This window comes from Triturus cristatus, chromosome 6 (assembly GCF_964204655.1).
Source record: "Triturus cristatus chromosome 6, aTriCri1.1, whole genome shotgun sequence".
Taxonomy (NCBI): Eukaryota; Metazoa; Chordata; class Amphibia; order Caudata; family Salamandridae; genus Triturus; species Triturus cristatus.
In genome coordinates, this window is record NC_140589.1 from 186,442,739 (window position 1) to 186,462,055 (window position 19,317).

At 42.7% G+C, this 19,317-nt stretch overlaps 1 protein-coding gene across 13 annotated transcripts in view; it reads left to right on the top strand.

Annotated features, from left to right (window-relative positions):
• Positions 1–19,317, top strand: part of LOC146816606 (cysteine-rich venom protein-like) — a 304,761-nt gene that overhangs the window by 213,935 nt on the left and 71,509 nt on the right. For all 13 annotated transcript variants that reach the window (XM_085610456.1, XM_085610466.1, XM_085610460.1 and 10 more), the window contains one exon: positions 11,973–12,035. In XM_085610456.1, the coding sequence (XP_085466582.1) occupies positions 11,973–12,035 (63 nt within the window). The remainder of the gene's footprint in view (positions 1–11,972; positions 12,036–19,317) is intronic.

Sequence of the window (19,317 nt, forward strand, 5' to 3'; positions counted from 1 at the left end):
TTTCACCCCTGCTGTTGAATCCTGTGGCTCTGGTGTCCTCTTCCTTGCTCTCACAAGTCATGTTACTGTTTGAACCCGTGATGAAGTTCCCAGCCACTTGAAGAGTGTAGGTTTTGTGGGCTAAATGCTGTGGATTGGGGTTTGAGCTTTGGGGAATTCTAGCACCGAACTGGAATGAGGCTGGAATTGCCTGGGTTTGCTGATATGGCAACCTACCTGCCCTAGATCTATTGGCACGCTGCCCAGTGGGGGACTCTTTGCCCCCCTCAAACGGCAGATTGGTGTTACCCAGTGAAGACATTAAAGAGAGCACCTATGGTGCGGACACCTTACTTGGAGGTTCTGGGGCATAAGTGTAGGTCAGGGCCATCTTGAAGACAGCCTAAAGCTCTAACAGTGCCTTTCTTCCAGCATTCTTCTGCCTTACATACTTAGTCCGAATGTGTGTCCTTGTGTGTTCTATTATGTTGGTGTTTAAAATTCTCCCCTCTGGCCATGGGAATGGATGCGTCTTAGTGTGGGCACACCATTCAAGGCGAAATTTATCTAGCTTTTTAGCCTGTGTGGGAAAGCTAGTTTGTATTTTCTTTAAAGGGGACCCCATGATGGGTTGGGAGCTTTTTAAGGGCTCGTACACTTCTAATGTAGCAAGTCTTTAATTCAAATATAAATACTACTCTGATTGTGGGAAAAACATCTACAAGAGATTATAGCAGCAATAACTACTTTTCCTATGATCTTAGCTTAGGACAGAGATGCATCAAACAAACTTTCACAATACATAAAACAACACACATGAAAAATAACCTGTAAGATAGTGCATTGGTTAGCTCGAAAACATTATGAACTGCACGTTTAGCAGCGGAATATCATAATGTAAACAAATGACAACTTTTTCATACATACATAGAATCATTAAATGGACATAACATTTAACATGGAACACAGTTGCAATACTTTATCAGCACCAAAACATTAGGAAAAAATGCATCAATTGAAAATCACAATGAAAGCAGAAAAGAAAAAATGAAGGAAGAAATTATTACTTTTTTCAAATAACACCCTTAGACCCCTCCTAGCGCATGCCGCTCAATGATGAGGGGTGGCTCTGTGTGGTACACGGAACTAGGTGAGCACGATAGTGTGTCAAAATCGGCTCAAGGAACAAAGATAGCAACAATTTACGCGGAGAAGAATGAGTACCTCAACAACTACAGGCCAAGCACAAACAGGCCCTCTTCAAGGTCCAAATTGTCCCTAAAACCCATATTACACCCTACATCACACCCAGGGGTCATGCATACCGGCTGTGTCACACCCAGTGGTCCAAGCAAAAAGCACCGCTCATTTCTTTCAGATACTACCAGTGTTAAGAAACTGATAGAACACTGCGTGTGGTGTGCATTCTGTGTTTCTAACCTGGTGTGACATCTGAATTTATGTCCTTTTGGGAACATGCAGTGCTTCGGACAAATCCGTTTTAATGGAGCTAATCTCCTGAGTCCTTTGTAGTGTCGTTCTGTGGGACCGATCTGGGTTTTACTCTTCCTACATTTCCTTAATGGTGACGTGTCACCAGACCGGTGACCTGTCAATCAGTTGCTTCGGGCCTTGGTCACAGGGGCTGCCTGACCATGTGCTACTGACTCAGAGTTGAGCGGGAGGTCGCATCGTATGATTTAAAAATGGTGATGTGACTTCCTTATTATATGTACCTATACATTGACGTGCATTGATATTGTATTTTCCAGTATTAATAATCTCCACCATGTTAGATCAACTGCTGTCAGCCACCATCTTCATGAAGCTCGACCACCATGGAGCCTACTATTTGGCACATGCTCACAAGGGAGATGATTGGAAGATGACTTTGAGGACAAAATTTGTGCTTTATGAGTACCAGGTGAGGCTCTTTGGGCTCTGTAACGCCCCGTCCGCCTCCCAAGACTTTGTTAACAGTATCATAATTGAATACATTGATGTTTTTGCAGTAGTCTACATTGACGATATTTTGATCTTCTACACTTCAACGTCAGAACACATACACTATGTATGCTATCTACTCTAAGCCCTGTAAGCCAATGGATTGTTTGCCATACTGGAAAAAGGAGAGTTCCGTGTGACAGCAGCACATTTACGGATGTGATCTCCCTGAACGGCTTGAGTGTGGATCCCGCCAAGATATAAGCCACCATACAATGGCCTATCCCACCTGTGTCAAGGAAAATGAAAGCTTTTTCAGCATCATAAACTTCTACCAGAGATTTATCCTTGGCTTTTCATAGCTGGCGGCTCCCATCCCCACCCTTGTGCGTAAAGAGAAGGTATTTCATTTGACTTTAGAGAATGATTCTGCATTTAATTCCCTGAAGCACTTTTTTTACTTTAGGAGCTATACTACAGCATCCTGGCACCACTCAACCTTTTTATATGGATAACTGATGCTTCAAATCTGGCTCTTGAGGCCATCCTGTCCCAGTGCAACCAGGATATTGGACAATTACACCCTGCAGCATTCTTCGTAAATTAGAAGAGGCCAAATGAAACTACACTATTTTCAAGAAAGAGTTGCTAGCTGTGAAAACAGCCTTTCAGGATTGGCGCCATTACCTCCTAGGGACCAAACACCTCACGAAGGTCTGCATGGAGCATAGAAATTTACAATTTTTTAAATCTGCTAAAGCACTATCACCTTGGCAACTGCAATGGTCCCTTTTCTTCGCAGATTATTCCTTTGTAATTACCTACTGTCCAGGCCGAAAACACGGGAAGGCAAATGCCCTCTCTCAGCCACATGTGGAACACAAAGCCACTAATGAGCCTCCATCATTACTGGTGAAGACCAACTTTATAAATTGTATCACAGTCCACACCAAGGAGCAGGAGACAGGTATTAAACAAGCTTTGTCACATGTTGACATCCACAGTTGGCTTAACACTCATCCCCAGGGGTGACTAGAGCAGTGGTTGCTTTTTCATGACACATAGGTGTCGATTCCGATCCGGTAAAACCCGGGTACGAACCGTCGGACGGAGCGTTTTCTCCGTCCGACTCGTACCCGGGAAAAACACCTTACAAACCCGCAAGTACGATTCGTACAGAAACACCATTTCCGTACGAATCGTAAAAAACACCGACCGGCTAAAATATACCCACAATTCCGATCCGGGACACCGCGTACGCGACATTCGCACGGAGTCAGGCAGCGTTTTACGGACCAGCAAGTACGATTCGTACCCACAGCACTTCGCACGGCAATATTTTTACGGGACCCAAAAAGTGCCGGAAAGGCTAAGTACGCCACGATGCACGGCGAAAAGGGGGCCCAGTAGGCACCGTACCCCATCCCTACACATCCGCACGGTACCCCCAGCCCCCCCTATGTCCGCGCCGTACCCAAGCACCCCCCCATGTCTGCCCAGTACCCTCACCCCCCGTATGTACGGAGCGTACCCCCACCCCACCCGTGTAGGTACGGAGCGTACCCCCACCCCCGTAGGTACGGAGCGTACCCCCACCCCACCCCGTAGGTACGGAGCATACCCCAACCCCTGTAGGTACGGAGCATACCCCCACCCCACCCCATAGGTACGGAGCGTACCACCACCCCCGTAGGTACGGAGCGTACCCCCACCCCCGTAGGTATGGTGCGGACCCCCAGCGCTATGCGCTGGGGGTCCGCACTGTACCTACGGGGGTGGAGGTACGCTCCGTACCTACGGGGTGGGGTGGGGGTACGCTCCGTACCTACAGGGGTGGGGGTACGCTCCGTACCTACGGGGGTGGTGGTACGCTCCATACCTACAGGGTGGGGTTGGGGTACGCTCCATACCTACACGGGTGGGGGTCCGCACCGTACCTATGGGGGTGGTGGTACGCTCCGTACCTACGGGGTGGGGTGGGGGTACGCTCCGTACCTACGGGGTGGGGTGGGGGTATGCTCCGTACCTATGGGGATGGTGGTACGCTCCGTACCTACGGGGTGGGGTGGGGGTACGCTCCGTACCTACGGGGTGGGGGTACGGCGCGTACTTGGGGGGGGGTGGGCTGGGGGGGTGTTCGGCACGTATGCGGGCACATGTTTGGACGTCTCCATGGTTGTTTTGGGAGTTCGCTCCCTACGGTGTTTTTTCCATATGGTTGTGCATTCGGACAGACGGGACAGATCGTACTTGCGCGCTCGGACTTCAGTCTACCGATTCGTACGTAAAAATGTCCGGGGTCGTGTCGGACACTTTTTCCGACCCGAGGACGTGTCGGGGAATTTTCCCAATGCGATTCGTATGGATTTTTTAACATATGAATCGTACTTGCCAGTTTGTACGGGACTTGTACGATTCGTACGTAAAAAAATCCGGATACGATTCGTACGGGAATATTTTTGACGTATCGGAATCGGCACCATAATGTTTTTACCTACTATCTCTCTACAACTGCAAGAGTTGGGTTGGTGCCATGATTTCCCGTTATCAGCACACTAAGGTATTGCTAAAATCATGGACCCTTTGAAAATAGAATTTTGGTGGGACACCATGATGAAAGACAGCCAGCAATATGTGTTGTCCTACAAATTCTTCCCCAACTTGGTCGTTATTTTACACTACTAATTGGGCAAAATCCATGATCTATACCCTGAGTGGAGTGTGCCACAACTCCTAGTTTAGAAAACAGGGGCTCCTGCATGACTTGTCAAGTGCAGGGAAAAAGGCTTTTAGTTTAGAAACAAACTTGGACAAGAAACAAGAAACAAAATATATGCAGGCATACAACATGTAAGTTTACAAGCAGCAGACAAATACATTGCAATTCATTAAATGACTTAAAGAACTGCTTGTGTTTTTAACACAATTTAAAAAAAATCTTTTTCAATAAAAATGTAATAGAAATCTTCATTAAAAACATAGTTCACAATTATATTGTCCTGTACAGTAGTCAATACAAAAATATTTAATTTATATTATGTAATAAGTATACATCATTAGATCCTACTTAGCGTGCTAATCTTGAGCACATCTAACTCAATGCGCAATACGTCAATTCATTGAGCTTTAATACAATGGGGATTTAATCCACAATGTGATAGGCTTGAATATCTGAAAAAATTGACAATATGTAGGCACAAGGGCTGACGTGTATAGACACTGCGCATTTCGGCGAGAATGCCTTCATCAGGGGGCTGTCACTTTATTAACTACAAAGGACATAAAAATGAGAAAGACATATAGATACAGGATATGTTAGCCTGCAATTGATAAATATTTTTAAACATTTTTGTCGTATAACTCATTTTATCTAAAGATACAGTAGGTAGATTGAAGCCAGTGTGACCAAGGCTATGGAACTTTAAATTGATAGAAAAGTACAAGGTAGACCCAATTGTGATGAAATTAATATAACCACTGAAAAGATCAGGTGCACCATAGACAAGAGGGCATCCAGTATGTAAAAAGCACATAAAACAGATGCGTGACTGCTCAAAAGAAGTCTACAATCAATAGAATCCAGGATAAATGTATTTCATGTTTTCCGTCATGCTTAAATGGGTTTGAGTTCCACTTATGTGACATATTTAAAAGTAGTGTATCTTTGGAAATAGAAACAGCCAGAATTGTCATATAGATGGTGGCTATAAAGGTCATGCAAGATATTATCTAGCACGACTACATCAGGGGTGTGAGGTTAAAATTGCTACAGAGTAGTTCCGATACCTCAGAATTCATGTCACCACCAAGCTAAGCCTGTTCTATGTCAAAAATCTAAAGCCACCGTTGGCACGACTAAAGCATGATGTCCAGCATTGGGGATCCTTACCACTGTCACTCCTAGTCAAAGTTGTGCTCTTCAAAATGATAGCCCTGCCCCGCTTCCTCTACACCTTACATAAGGTCCCCACAACTTACTTCAAAGCAAGAGAGAGCAACGTCAGCACATTACTTTGGGAGGGGGGTCTGGTGCGCATTGCCATCAATAAACTGACGAGGGGGTGGTGTGGAGTAGGAATTGCTCTCCCCGATATCCAAAAATACTACTTGATGGCAGAACTTACCACCATTATCCACTGGGCACACACCACTGCGTATGACCATGTGCTTCAAATGGATAGACAGATTATGCAGAAAGGAGGACATCATAGGCCTCTGTATGCCAGCACACACCAAGTCAACCTCAGTGGCTCAATGGTAGTAAATGTTGGCATCTGTCACACAGTGGCCTGTACTGTTGGAGGGACAGAACCACTCAGGCTACTCCTCTGTGGGACTTGGAATTATTGGGCACTCTTGGAACACAATCCGAGTTTGATAGGTGAGTGATCTCTGGGCACAGGGAGAGGATATCCCTTTTGTTGACTTGCAGCAAGACTAACAGTTAGCACCAACTGAGACCTTTTGCTACCTACAGGTGCAACATGCACTCCAGGCTGCATTATACAAGGAAGAAGACATCCCTAAATCCCCCTCACCCCCAAAGGACAGGTTCCTAGATGACACCATTCCTCCAAGGAGACTTCCCTCACATACAAAAAATTGATTAATAATTCACCTGACACTCTTCTTCACTGTAGTGAACAATGGATTTGAGACTTGGAGTGTCTTGAGGATAAAGAGAGGACGGAAGCCCTAGTGTCCCAGAGGAAAGTAGCAATTAGCTTCCGCCTGGTGCAACTGCAAATTCTCAACAAGTCTTACTTTGCATGTACAACTATGGTAAAATGGGGAGAACAACTGATGCAAGGGTACTTCTTTCACTTCAGTTAGACCTAACCCATTATACAGTGCTACTTGGAAACAGTTGTACATGTATGAACAACCTATGTGGGAGCAATATGGTAGTCCCTGCTAAATGGTGTCTGTTAAATATATGGGAGGCAGCTGATCTAAACCATATAGAGCAAACCTGGGTGACACTGGGAATGGCAATGGCCAAACTCAACATTGCTCAGCTATGTGTGGCGACGCAAGCACCGCATTGAGGGACTGGAAGCAGGACATTGATTGGTGCATGTTAGCTTAGAATGTGATATATGAAAGCTGTGGCTGTTCTAGGAAATGGGCAAAACTCTAGGGGAATGGAATGACTATAGAGGGGTTTTCTCGGCTACCCTCACTTGAGTTGACCCTGGGGCTTTGCCTACTGACTGCTGCAATCTGCTTGCCACAATCTGTGTCTGCCAGAAGGGTGAAGGGGTGGTAATGTGGCTGCTGTGCAGTATTGTGCGAAGTGTGCCATCCTTACTGTACCAATATTTGATGATACATGTGCTTCTTATCTGTTTGTTGTATGCCACATTTACTTTAAAATTATTTTTTTTAGAGTTTTATATAGGGCGAACTAGACCCGAGAAATCGGGTATCAGAGTGCTTTACATGAGCACCAGTTTATACGTTGAAAAAATAAAAGGAAGGTATAGAAGAACACGAGACAGCTTCATTATCAAATTCTTGTCTGCTTTTGCACTACTAATTCTGAATGTATCAGTAGAGTTCTTGTATTTCTCTTTTCCTTTACAGTGTAACAACGAAACATTAAACGAAAAAGTTATTGCCCATGATACTTATATTTAGCTGCTTTATAGTGTTCTTCATGTGCACTTACCAACATACGAAGCTTAGCTAACATTAACCAATTGATGATGATGATGATGATGCTAATAATAATAACAGCAAAACTACTAGAATGGAGTACACCAAGTTTGGCCTGTAGGTAGAACGTCACTTAAGGAAATGCCCTTGCTTTGTTGGCTGTAAATTGATTCAGTAGTTTTTTTGACTCCCTAGAAAAAGTATGTTTTTGAAAATCTAGCCTATTAATCAGTGGATATCCAGAAATCCTAGTTCTCATACATTTGTGGCACCCAAGTTAAAAAAAATCAGTGTATCCTATTGGATTAGTGAGCTTCTCATGTCCTTGAACTCAAGGTGGGGTCCACAAATCCGAAATCCTTTGATTAGTTGGCTTCACCTTCAGGAAAAATGTTGTGGCTGTCATTACAAGCAATTGGGACTTGTTCCCTGCATTCAGAAGAAAACCTAAAGGATCCATAATGGGCAGTGAAAGCATTGCCTGAATACTTCCTCAGGTGGGGGAGCTCAAAAGGAATAACGTTTTGAAAAATAAAATTTTGCTACAGGGCTCACAAACATCTTGAGTTTGTTTAGTGCTCTCAGTACACCCCTCTGAGATTCGCGAAACATGGACAAGGAAGTATAAAACCACAGCAAGCTTCATGGACAGCAACCGTGAACCCATGCCAGGCTTCATAAGACTGCCCTGGACCATTTGCAGGGGTTCATACCCCCAAAAGCAAGAACCCCGCAGAAGGTCCAACAAGGCTCCATGCATCAGCAGGACTACCTAAAGGTGAACGGAGGCCAGTTCAGAATTATTATATCCCAATTTGGGATCATTCAGGACTAAAAGAATCACTGTTCATAAGCCAAGTTCTACTGGTTATGTTAACTCCTCACAGTACTTGTTACATTCTGCTAGTTCATTCAGATACATGTTGAACTTTTTCTGACTTGCCTGATGATTTTCATAACAATCTAAAAGTCCACTGCTTGAACTCAGAATTATTTTCTAAAGTTCACCAGATGTTTGGAGTTCACCAAAAGTATCCCAACAGGCAAAGTTCAAATATAATCACTTTATTTAGGGTTCTGGTGTGTGTGTGTGAGCATGCATGCATGCATGTGTGTCTGTGTATGTGCGTGCTGCATTCTTAGTCTATCATACATAGCCAGTCATACATAGCCAGTGTGACTTAGGGAGTATGTCCATGGTGAATGGGGACAAGTGAACGTTGCATACATAGGCCCTCATTAGGAGAGGCCAACTAATATGGATTGGCATTGCAAGGGTACATGGACCGCTATGGTTGTCAGGATAGATAGTGGAATGTTTATACACAACATACTGGGTGCCAGTCATGTGCCACTGACCACAACAGTACCTAAGCTCCACTTGTTCGGGCTAGTGCTGCCAAGCAAATGAGAGAAATGGTCTGGTGCGTCTTGCTTGCCTTTTGCTTGAATCCACATATTGGCCATTTGATGCTTGCCCCAACCATGCACTGCACAATTCCAGGAATAAAACCTCAGCAGACATTCTAATTTAGCAGCACAAAGCACACACACTAATGGCTCCAGATTGGGATAAAATCGGTTTCCAAGAGAAAGTACCCCAATGAAAATAAAGATGTATTTGCCAGGAGCACAACACTGCTCTTCTGCTCAAGGTCAGGATTAAACAATGACTTTAGAAGAAGTGGAAGCCGTTCTGCGCTCTAACTCGGAGGACAAAGGAAAAGGTGCAGCTAAATGAAACCTTATGGAGGCTATCTTCCGGTAGTGTGCCACGCAGAATTGATGAGGACGTGGCCGACAAGGTGGCCACAACTGGGCTGTAGTATATATTTGTGCTCCTGTGGTAGAATTCATGCAAAGAGCATACCACATTTGCAAATGTAGTCTACCACAACAGTTTACGACCCACCTTGGGTCCTTTTTGACTTTGTGGAACCATTTATGCATCCCATGCATATCGAGAGCAGCACAGAGGTTGCTTCATTCTTCTGGTTGTATTAATTCACTCCTCTGATTCATCCATCTCTCTATTTGTTACTGTTAGACAAGATATTGCTTTTTAGTCATACCTAAATCCTATGTTGCCATTGTAAAAGGTTATCCCAGTTGGTGCTGTGAGGGGCCATGCTCCAATGGGTGATCCTGAAAACTGTAGCCAGCTAGTTTGAACAGATGTCTCTTTATAGCCTAGTACAGCTCTGTATCACACATTAGGTGCTATCTCATATACGGAGCCAGTAATTTCCCTCTTTGAAAAATTACCTTGATCCCAGTTGGGGCAGAGCCCTGCCTACCCGGAACTGTGTGACCATTGCCTCAAATAAATCATCAGTAGTCATAATAAGTGCTTAATGAGAATATGTTGGCGTTCAGAAGGAGCTTTTATAGATTTATATAGGATTGCTCCTCATTTTCAGAGCTGTGTTTGTGTGTGACGTGTTATTTATCATTTTTTGTGCACTCTCATGAACTCGGGCTCAAATCAAATTGAGTTGCAACTCTTTGTATCAATGACTGCTTCCACATTATGGCATATCCCACTATTTGCAACATTCTCTATTGCACTTTCAATCCACTGACTGTGATTTGTAAACATGGCCAACAGTAAGACACAGGAGACATGGGAATTACAGAATATTAGTGAATACATCCAAATCCTGCTTCGCGTATAAAATTGGTCATAAGGGCCAATGTTATTGAAAATAGAGCAATAACATTACTGTTATTCCACTTCCGATTTGGATCCCCAGTTTTGTTCTAAAAAATGTATTATTATTTTTGTGCTTTTTTGAAACTTTGAGCATTTTAACAGCTTTCTCTCTTTCATTTGTTCCATATAAACATTTGTCTCGTAGAATTAATTATTTTGTAATTTACTTTCTTTATTTATAATCCTGCTGTTGTATGTGTAACCATACCCTCAATGCATTTCAAACCCCACTGACTTCTTCCTCACGAGATATATCAATCACTTCCATACATTATTTCCATAATTCCCTTCAAATAATTGCCAAAAAGAAACAAGATATGCAAACTATTTATTGTCCAATTACAGGTGCAAATGATGTATGGCATACAGAGGTGGTTCGTAACCTGTGGTCCGGGGAACCCTGGGGTCTGCGACTGCTCAGAAAATTAAATATTATTAACAATTTAATAAAGTGTATAGAAATCAAGAGGCAACATGTACAATTTAACATATTAAAACATTCTGCAAATGTGAAGGAATTCAAAATTGAAAGCTAAAGCTGAAGGTAGTATCCTCAGATTGATTCATGGGAGCAGTGTAAGTGCATCAAATAGAATAAAGTATGGACGACAAGTGACCTCAATTACATTTAGAAAAGTACCAACCTTCCCATTCAGATTTAGATTTGTTCATATTGTGAATTAAAACAAAAATAATATTTCTTTGTTTGATGAATATTTGTTTCTGTGTTTTTTAAGTATTGTTTTGCTGTTCACATTATCGAAAATGCTCAAGCCATGTTTACCAGCTTCCAGCAATTGCTCAATGGTGTTTGTCCTCGGATTCCAATAATGATTCAGTGGATGCGCCCAGATTCCAGCAATGATTAATTTGAGGTCCACAGAAGTCAAAACGTTAAGAGCCATTTGCAAACAACGTCATTAAGCATATACCCTTGTTTAGTCTATGCTCCACCTGTCCCCAGTCAATGTAATATCCTGATTTCCTATACAGCCTATCACTTTGATATCATGTAGTAATTCAATTCTTTCGACTCAATTTCAAATAATTTGGAAATCTGGGAGGAGAGGCCTGTTTCTGTAACAGTGATGTCCATGAAGGCTGGGGGGAGAGATTTTCAGAAAGGGTAGTGATCAATTAGGACCATAAAAATATCTTAATTTCACTTTTGCAGTGCTACAGATTTTAAGTCTGTTAGTCAGTTCATTATCGGACATTTCACAATATTAATGAGTCATCAGGTTTGTTAGTGCTTAGCATATAACAAATATACACATTACCAATATACAGACATATATTTGAATATTCTCATTCATGAGTTGATTGTCTTTGCTGTTTTATGATAAATATATTTTTATTGTTTGTTCCGTTTATCTCATATATGCAGGTATAAGGGCCCCTGAACAATTATTCCTTATTATCCTTCTTCTTTCCAATTTCAGTCACAATAATTGATTTTTGTATATTCTCTTCATTACACTAATTATCCTACCCATTTTCACTCTTACTTAGATTTTTATCAAACTTTAAGTCTAAACCAGTATTTATTGTTTATATTTATTGTTTATCATATTAACAATAGCAGTCTTTAGTAAGTATTTTAAAACATTTTAACATTTAAAAATACATCATGGTTTATTAAAATGATAGATTTGTAATTGTATTGTTTCTTTCAAAGATGGACATGCTGGTTGTGGTCACAGTACTATTGGCTGTTGTTTTGCAGCAATCCACGGGGCAGGTATGTAAATCAATTGGCACAATTAAGAATATAAAAGTGCACACATGTAAAAACATATTGCGGCACCAACAGAAGATAAAGTAGTATTTGCTGTCAATACAGAAAAATTATTCCCTTAAAGGCCTAAATCATTGATGAATGCAGCAAGTGTCAGATTGGTAAACATCAGCTTTAATATGAATTTCATGTCTACATTCATATATTTATCATAACATCAGTTTTAATGATTCTTTGGCATTATAGGAAGAATGTATGTAGCTTGAATATATATTTAGGACTGGATTCACAGTGTGTGTCCTATGAGTACAACTTTCTTACTCCTCTTTGATGTAAAAAGCTCAAGAATCTTCAGGCCTAATTCAAAAATGTATTTTTGGGAGAAGCTCTGTCTTAATCCATTCTCTTCCCTTTGCAAATGTGAGATATCCTCAAGTATTTCATATATACGCATAGAAAAATATGTTTCAAGGTTCACCAAGTTTTTCTCATGCATTCTTTATAACCAAGTCGCCATTACATGTCATAGCAGATTGACATCTGTACATGATTCTCTGCATCATGAATAGAGTCATCCTTTTCATAGTTGAACCTTCACAGATAAAGTCATAGTTAAATATTGTGCTATAGAAAATACATTTGTCATAGTAAACCTGCAAGATATCCATATTGCTATCTGTACAAGAACAACTTTGCATGCCTTTATGGAGGAAACGTGAAAGTTTGAGAGCGAAAACCAAAAATTTGGGAAAATAAAGCCATTTTCACACTTCAACATAGGTGGAAGCAGGGGGCTGAATGTTAAACATATGTAAGAGACGCTGTAATTCAAAAGTCAATATGCTTATGACACAGAAAACCGGATACGGAGAAGGTATTTCTTTATAGCTTTTACAACAGCACTGTCAATAACTGGTGATAAAGTTGATTTTGTCTTATTCAATGTGCGCATTGTATGATGTCTTGGTCAGTAATGATGCCTTATCTCTCTTATCTGCCAGCCAGTAGAATTCAATATGCTTCCAACGTACACTTTCTAGTCCATGGAAATTCAGCTGAAAATCCTTAAAGATTATGCAAAGTTACTTGAAATAAATGAGAATATCCAGAGCAGCTTCACAACGTGTGATGTGCTGTATTATACTGCAACCTTTGTGTAGTGCTTACTATCCCTAGACGAGGCGCTGAAGCACTTTGCCTACATGGGCAGCAAGCTGCGCTATGAAGGGTGTGGTTGGAAGGGCGTGTCCGGTTGTGATCTGCCGTGTCAACTGTTTCCATGTTGCACTTAATGACAACGGAGGTGCGGTCATCGTGCTCCAGGACACGGAGCTTCGCAGTGTGAGGGAGACAGAAGTGTGAGAGGCAGGTGCACTGTTCACGAGCCTCAGTGAGCAGCAGCTTTGGAGTTCCCTTTGTATTATGTCTTCTGATAACTTCTCATGGTGGGTGGTGACAAAGTGAGGAGGGAGGAGAGTCTGCAGCCATTTCGCAGGTCAATATCATTAGCGTGATGGGGAAAACCAAGTGGCCTGATGATCAGGCAGCCACGGGCAGAAAGCCAGCGTGGGCGAGAGATCTGTATAAGTGCAGGGATTCTCTCAAAATAGCGCCGGTTAGGTGATTTCAGGTCTACGCCCTGTGTGGTCCCCAAAGGTGAGCAGAGGGGCCGACTGGACATCAGACATTGTTTTCTTCCTGTTTTTGTTTTTCTATGTTTATTCAATGCACTAGCAATGGATCTAACTGTAATGTAAAGCAATTGATTTAACGCTGTAACACGCCTTAATCCTCAAGTAAAGCGCTCTGATACCTCCGGGTCTAGCCTGGAATTTCTCGTCTCCTCGCTGTGTCTCCTACCACCTCCCCACCTCTTCCCTCCTTCATTCTTCATTCTATCTGTATCTCTTGTGGGACTCTTCAACTTGCTGACTCCCTCCATTTCTTCTCCCTGGCCCTTGCCTTTCGTGGATCGTGTCTTTTTCTGGATCGCTAATTTACCCGGGTATTGAATGTGTTTTCTTTTTATAATTAATGTGATTTTTTCTTTTGCCGTTTGTTCCTCCTCTGTTGACCTGCCAGTTCCGACCCACCTCCTAGCCTCCTATCCCCTGTTGCCCTTTGACTAAGCACTCCTTCTCCCCTTGTTGGGGAAAGATCCAATATTCATACTCTGGAGTCTCATTGACCCCTCTGAGAGAGTCCACAGTGTCAAGGGAGCCGTGCACAGTTGAGGTATGGAATGGCATCCCTTTCAAAAGCACTCCCTCTACCCTTTGTTGGGGAAGGATCCAGTAGGTAGACCTTGGAGTCTCAGAGATCCCTCTGAGAGAGTCAACTGTGTAAAGGGAGCCTCACGCAAAGGAGATGTGGGAATGATACCACTTCCCCTGGGATCACAGCTTGCCGGACCTTGGACGCGGCTTTTACTCGTCTACCGGTTTCTGCCCCCTTCAGCCTCTCCCTACTCTTTCATGCTCTGTCTCTCACCCTCCCCCACTGCTTTCCCTCTTTCATTCTTTGTCTACTTCCTCTGCTCCTATCCCCTCTCCCCTGAATCTCTCCCCTTGCCTGCTACGCCGCCTAGCCCCCTGTCCCTTGTGCCCTTTGACTAAGCACTCCTTCTCCCCTTGTTGGGGAAAGATCTAATATTTATACTCTGGAGTCTCAGTGATCCCTCTGAGAGAGTCCACAGCGCAAAGGGAGCCACTCACAGTTGAGGTATGGTATGGCCCCCCTTGCCAAAATACTCCCACTCCCCATTTTGGGGAAGGATCCAGTAGGTAGGCCTATGAGTCTCAGAGACCCCTCTGAGAGAGTCCACTGCGTAAAGGGATCCTCCCGCAACAGAGACGGGGAATGATACCACTTTCCCTGGGATCACAGCTTACCGGACTTTGGACGCAGCTATTACTCGTCTACCGGTTTGTGCCCCCGCCACCCTCCCCCCCTCTTTCTTGCTGTGTCTCTCCCCCTCCCCCTCCTCTTTCCCTCCTTCATTCTCTGTCTACTTCCCCTGCTCCTATCCCCTCTCCCCTGAATCTCTCCCCTTGCCTGCTTTTTCCCTTACTTTTAGCCCTTATTGTTGTTCTCGACCTAACATGTAACTATGTAGCTATGCTCTAAAACTGTGTAACCTTTGTAACGATGTAAACTGCAACTATCGTCTGATACTCCTGTGAAGCGCTCTGATACCTCCGGGTCTAGCCAGCGCTATATAAAAGCTTTCAAATAAATAAATAAATAAATAAAGTCCCTGAGGCGAGGATTAGGCTGTTTTCTCTTCACTTTAATGATATTCATTTTCCACCAGCAGCCGTTTTCAGAAAGCATAACATAACAAAACTACATTTCCCATGAACAGTTGGAAAAAAGAGGGAAATAGACAGGCTACTCGAGGCATTGTACTTAGGACTGTGTTGCGATTGGATGGACTTTGTCTGTTTCTTTTTACCCAACTGTTCATGGGAAACGTAATTTTGTAATGTAATGATTTCTTGAAAATGGCTGCTGGAGGAAAATGAATATCACTAAAGTGAAGAGAGAACAGCATAATCCTCGCCTCTGTATCCTTAATAGAATTGAAACGTTCCTTTATGTTACTAGGAGGTTTTTCATTCTTAAGCATGTGATATGTTTAATACCTCATTAATAGCCCCAAAGTCACCATTATTTATCCTGTCTACAGTGTCTAAACTATAGAATCAGGTATGCTTTGAAGTTGGAAGGCTCTTGCATACACATCGTAGAACACACACCTTCAATTTACATGATAGTAAGTGGGCATATGCAGTATAGATTTGGTTGAGTCACAACTAGGAAGATATGCTTTATATGGTAAGCCCAACAAATCACCCATGATCAGTCTACAAAAACAAAAAAATATGGTTTCCAGCAAATATTTGCATTTATATTTTCATGTGTTATTTGTATCACAGACCTAGCCAAAACACAGCAGAGGGTTTTATAGGATTAAAGGCCAGCATAAACTCATCAAGTGACTGGAGAGGAAGCTTTGTTCTGGGGGAAACAGATGTATAGAATCCTGCATTATGATATAATGTTCTTTTAAGTGATGTATCTTTAAGTCTTTCCTACAGTCGAGCAACGTTGGGTGGTCCTGATAGACTGGAGATGACTTGTGCATAGATTTCCCTTCAGTCTGATGGTGTCTTTGCTGCAGGTGTGCCCACAGATAGTGAACGTGCCTACAAGAAAAGGGGAGGTGCTGATCCTGGTGAATTTGTAAATGCAGCTTGTTTTGTTGAGGGGAAACAATGGATTTACATTAGGATGATGGTGATTTGAGCATATTTCTTCAGGCCTAGAAGGAGATGTGCTGTAGGAATGTAGGATGCTCTTAAGGAAGGGTCACGATGAAGCAAGGCTTTACCACCACCCGGATGCAAGAGTATGAGGGCTTGAAGAACAGTTCTTAAGTCACTTTCTGGAAGAAATGTTTTCCCCTATTTTAGTAGAGATACTTTGTACCAGGCCATCTTTTTGGGCAAAGTGTTCCTTAAAGGTAAAGTTTGTGTCAAGGATAAATCCAAATAATACTCACTAGTTGCAAATTCCAGTAAAATGCTTTTGAGTGCTACCCACCAGTGGCCACTTTTAAAATTGGGTCTGCTGCTGCAAATCTGTATTAAAAATCTCTGGGCTGGTTGCACATTATTGCTTGATAGACCCTTAAACATTCTTCCTCATCATCCTAAAGGTTTGACACTATTGCATTAATGCACTAATGTCATCACCAGAAATAGGCGATGTTGCTCAATTCTTGACTTTTTACCTCGAGGTAACCATTCCCAGAGTGATGCATGCAATGTTTTTCTTTTACACTGGAGATATTTTTTCTTTTACTTTGTCATTGACTTTTCCTGTAGATCTCCCTTGCAAATTGAAGTTACCTTCACCACAGCGCTGCCAGTAGTAAAACAGGCAGATATTGTCTAGCATTAAGCACTTTTCTATTCCTTTAGTCATGGCAGTTGGTGTGCTTAGGGTATTGCAGGCACCTTGGCAGTTATGTGTTTTTGGTCTGGAATGTATAGGGTTTTATTACAACATGTGCCACATTGACTTTGGCCTCTGAGGTGGGGATTAATTGTTTGACGTCTTACATTTTATTAGGCTGCACTCTTCATTTTTGAAAATTGCGCCCTTTTGCAAAATAACTCTTTTTCTCATTCTACCTATCAGCTAAAGAATGCACGAATACTAACATAAATTAGGTGGCGAAATAAAAAATATAGAAGGAGACATTATGGAGATGCACTAATTGAAGAACTCACAGTATCAAAAGACGATGTCCCTGTCATTGTGCCCAAATGGTTGACCAAACAAAGAGACTAATAACGTATGAAGTCACAGATATGGCAGGCACTATCTTCAACCCTCTGTTGAAAATATACCAAGGTTGTATGGCACAGAAAATGCACTGGCAAATACCAGTTATTCCACCAACTTCCTACTTCAGACCACATGTACAAAGGCTTTATGTGGTCGCAAACGAACTAAATCGTAGAAGGCGGCTTTTTTACATGTACAAAGTTCTATTTTAGGCCTGGGCGAAGCACTACGCTACGCTCGCGTAGTTTGCGATGTTCGCGCTACTTCGCACTACGCGAACTGCACGTAGCACAGTGCGAACACGCGTAGCGTAGTGTTGCGTAGTGCTGCGGTCCTTTTTTGCTTGCTCGCGGTCCTCAACGTCAAGTTGGCGACCGCGAGCAAGCAAAATGACATCCTGGCGAGACTTTTTCCTTGTTCGCGATCGCGAGCATGGAAAATAAACCTCCCGGCGAGATTCCCAACGCGAGAAGGTCAGGTTTCTCATTGCGAGGGGTCGCGTATGCTCGCGACCGCTCGCGATGAGAAACTACCAGTTCGCGTTGAGAAAGCTGCAGCTCGAGTAAAAATCTACTCGAGCAGCAGAAAACTACAGCTCGCACTGTGCAAGATGCCATTTTCAATGATTGCACAGTGCCGGTTGCTTGTCCGCACTGTGCAATCATTGAAAACAACATCTTGCACAGTGCGAACATGTTACTTCGCAGTTCGCGAAGTGCTACGCGTAGCTCGCGTAGTGCGAACTTCACTTTGCGTAGCTTCGCGAAGTGCTACTTCGCGAACTACGCCCACCCTTATTCTATTTGCGATTCAGTAACCTATTACCAAATCGTAAATTGTGTGGAAGAGGCGTGTATAGGGCATCCCTTCTTAATACCCAATCACAGTGGTTTGAATGTTTTAGGACAAAAATGCAGTTGCAAAACATTTGCATTTTACAGCCTACTTCAAGTAGGTGGTAACTCATTCGCAAATGGAAAGCTGTCCTCAAGAGACCCGTTCCCCATTGTAAATGTTTATAATAATATTTTTTTAAGAGGACGCAGTGGTCCAATGGACTACTGCCTAGGACTGGGCTTGAAATTTAGCTCACAGTTTGCTGAGTTTTTCCGACTCCATGCTCTGAATAGCACGCTGAGCTGCGAAAAACTCCACTCTGTGCTCGCTTGTGAGTGCCAATGGGGAAAATCTTACTCCAGACCAGCTCCCAGCAATATTTCTCAACACAGGCAGTAATGGATAATTGCTATTGCTCGAGTTGAGAAAACTTCTGTTTGCATTGAGAAAGCTGCCGCTCGAGAAGAAAACCTACTCGAGTGACAGAAAGTGGCAGCACCCTCCTGTGCTGTGCATGGTGCCGTTTGCGCTGATTTTCCAGTGCAGGACAAACATCCAGAACTAACCATCAGTGTGAACGAAATGACAAAACGTTTCATTTTTTTTTTTTAAATGCATCACCTTTTCCTTTAAGGAAAACAGACAGCATTTAAAAGTATTTATTTTAATGCATTCCACCTTCCCTGTGATTTTAGCGATTCCCAATGGGTTTGCAATCTGAGATCTACCTCATTAATGTTCATGAGTTAGGTCTATTTGTGACCTACTGGGAATCACAAAATGTGTGAAAAACATATTTGTAAATTGGTGTTTACGATTACCAAATAGTGAATTGCAAAAATTAACTATTTGGTATTCGCAAACTATTACCTTTGTATATATGTCCCTTTGTCCCTTACTCAGGCACAGAGGCACACACAAGCCCATAAGGAAAATATCTGAGTTTGCACACTGTAGCCTGCACTGTTATAACTTTAAGTTTAATTAATGTTGAATATTACCCAACACAAGATTTATTAGATCAGGTAGGGCTAACCTTCCACAGAAACAGGTAACGGCCCTAAAATGAAAATGGGTCTCACCTCCTATTTTC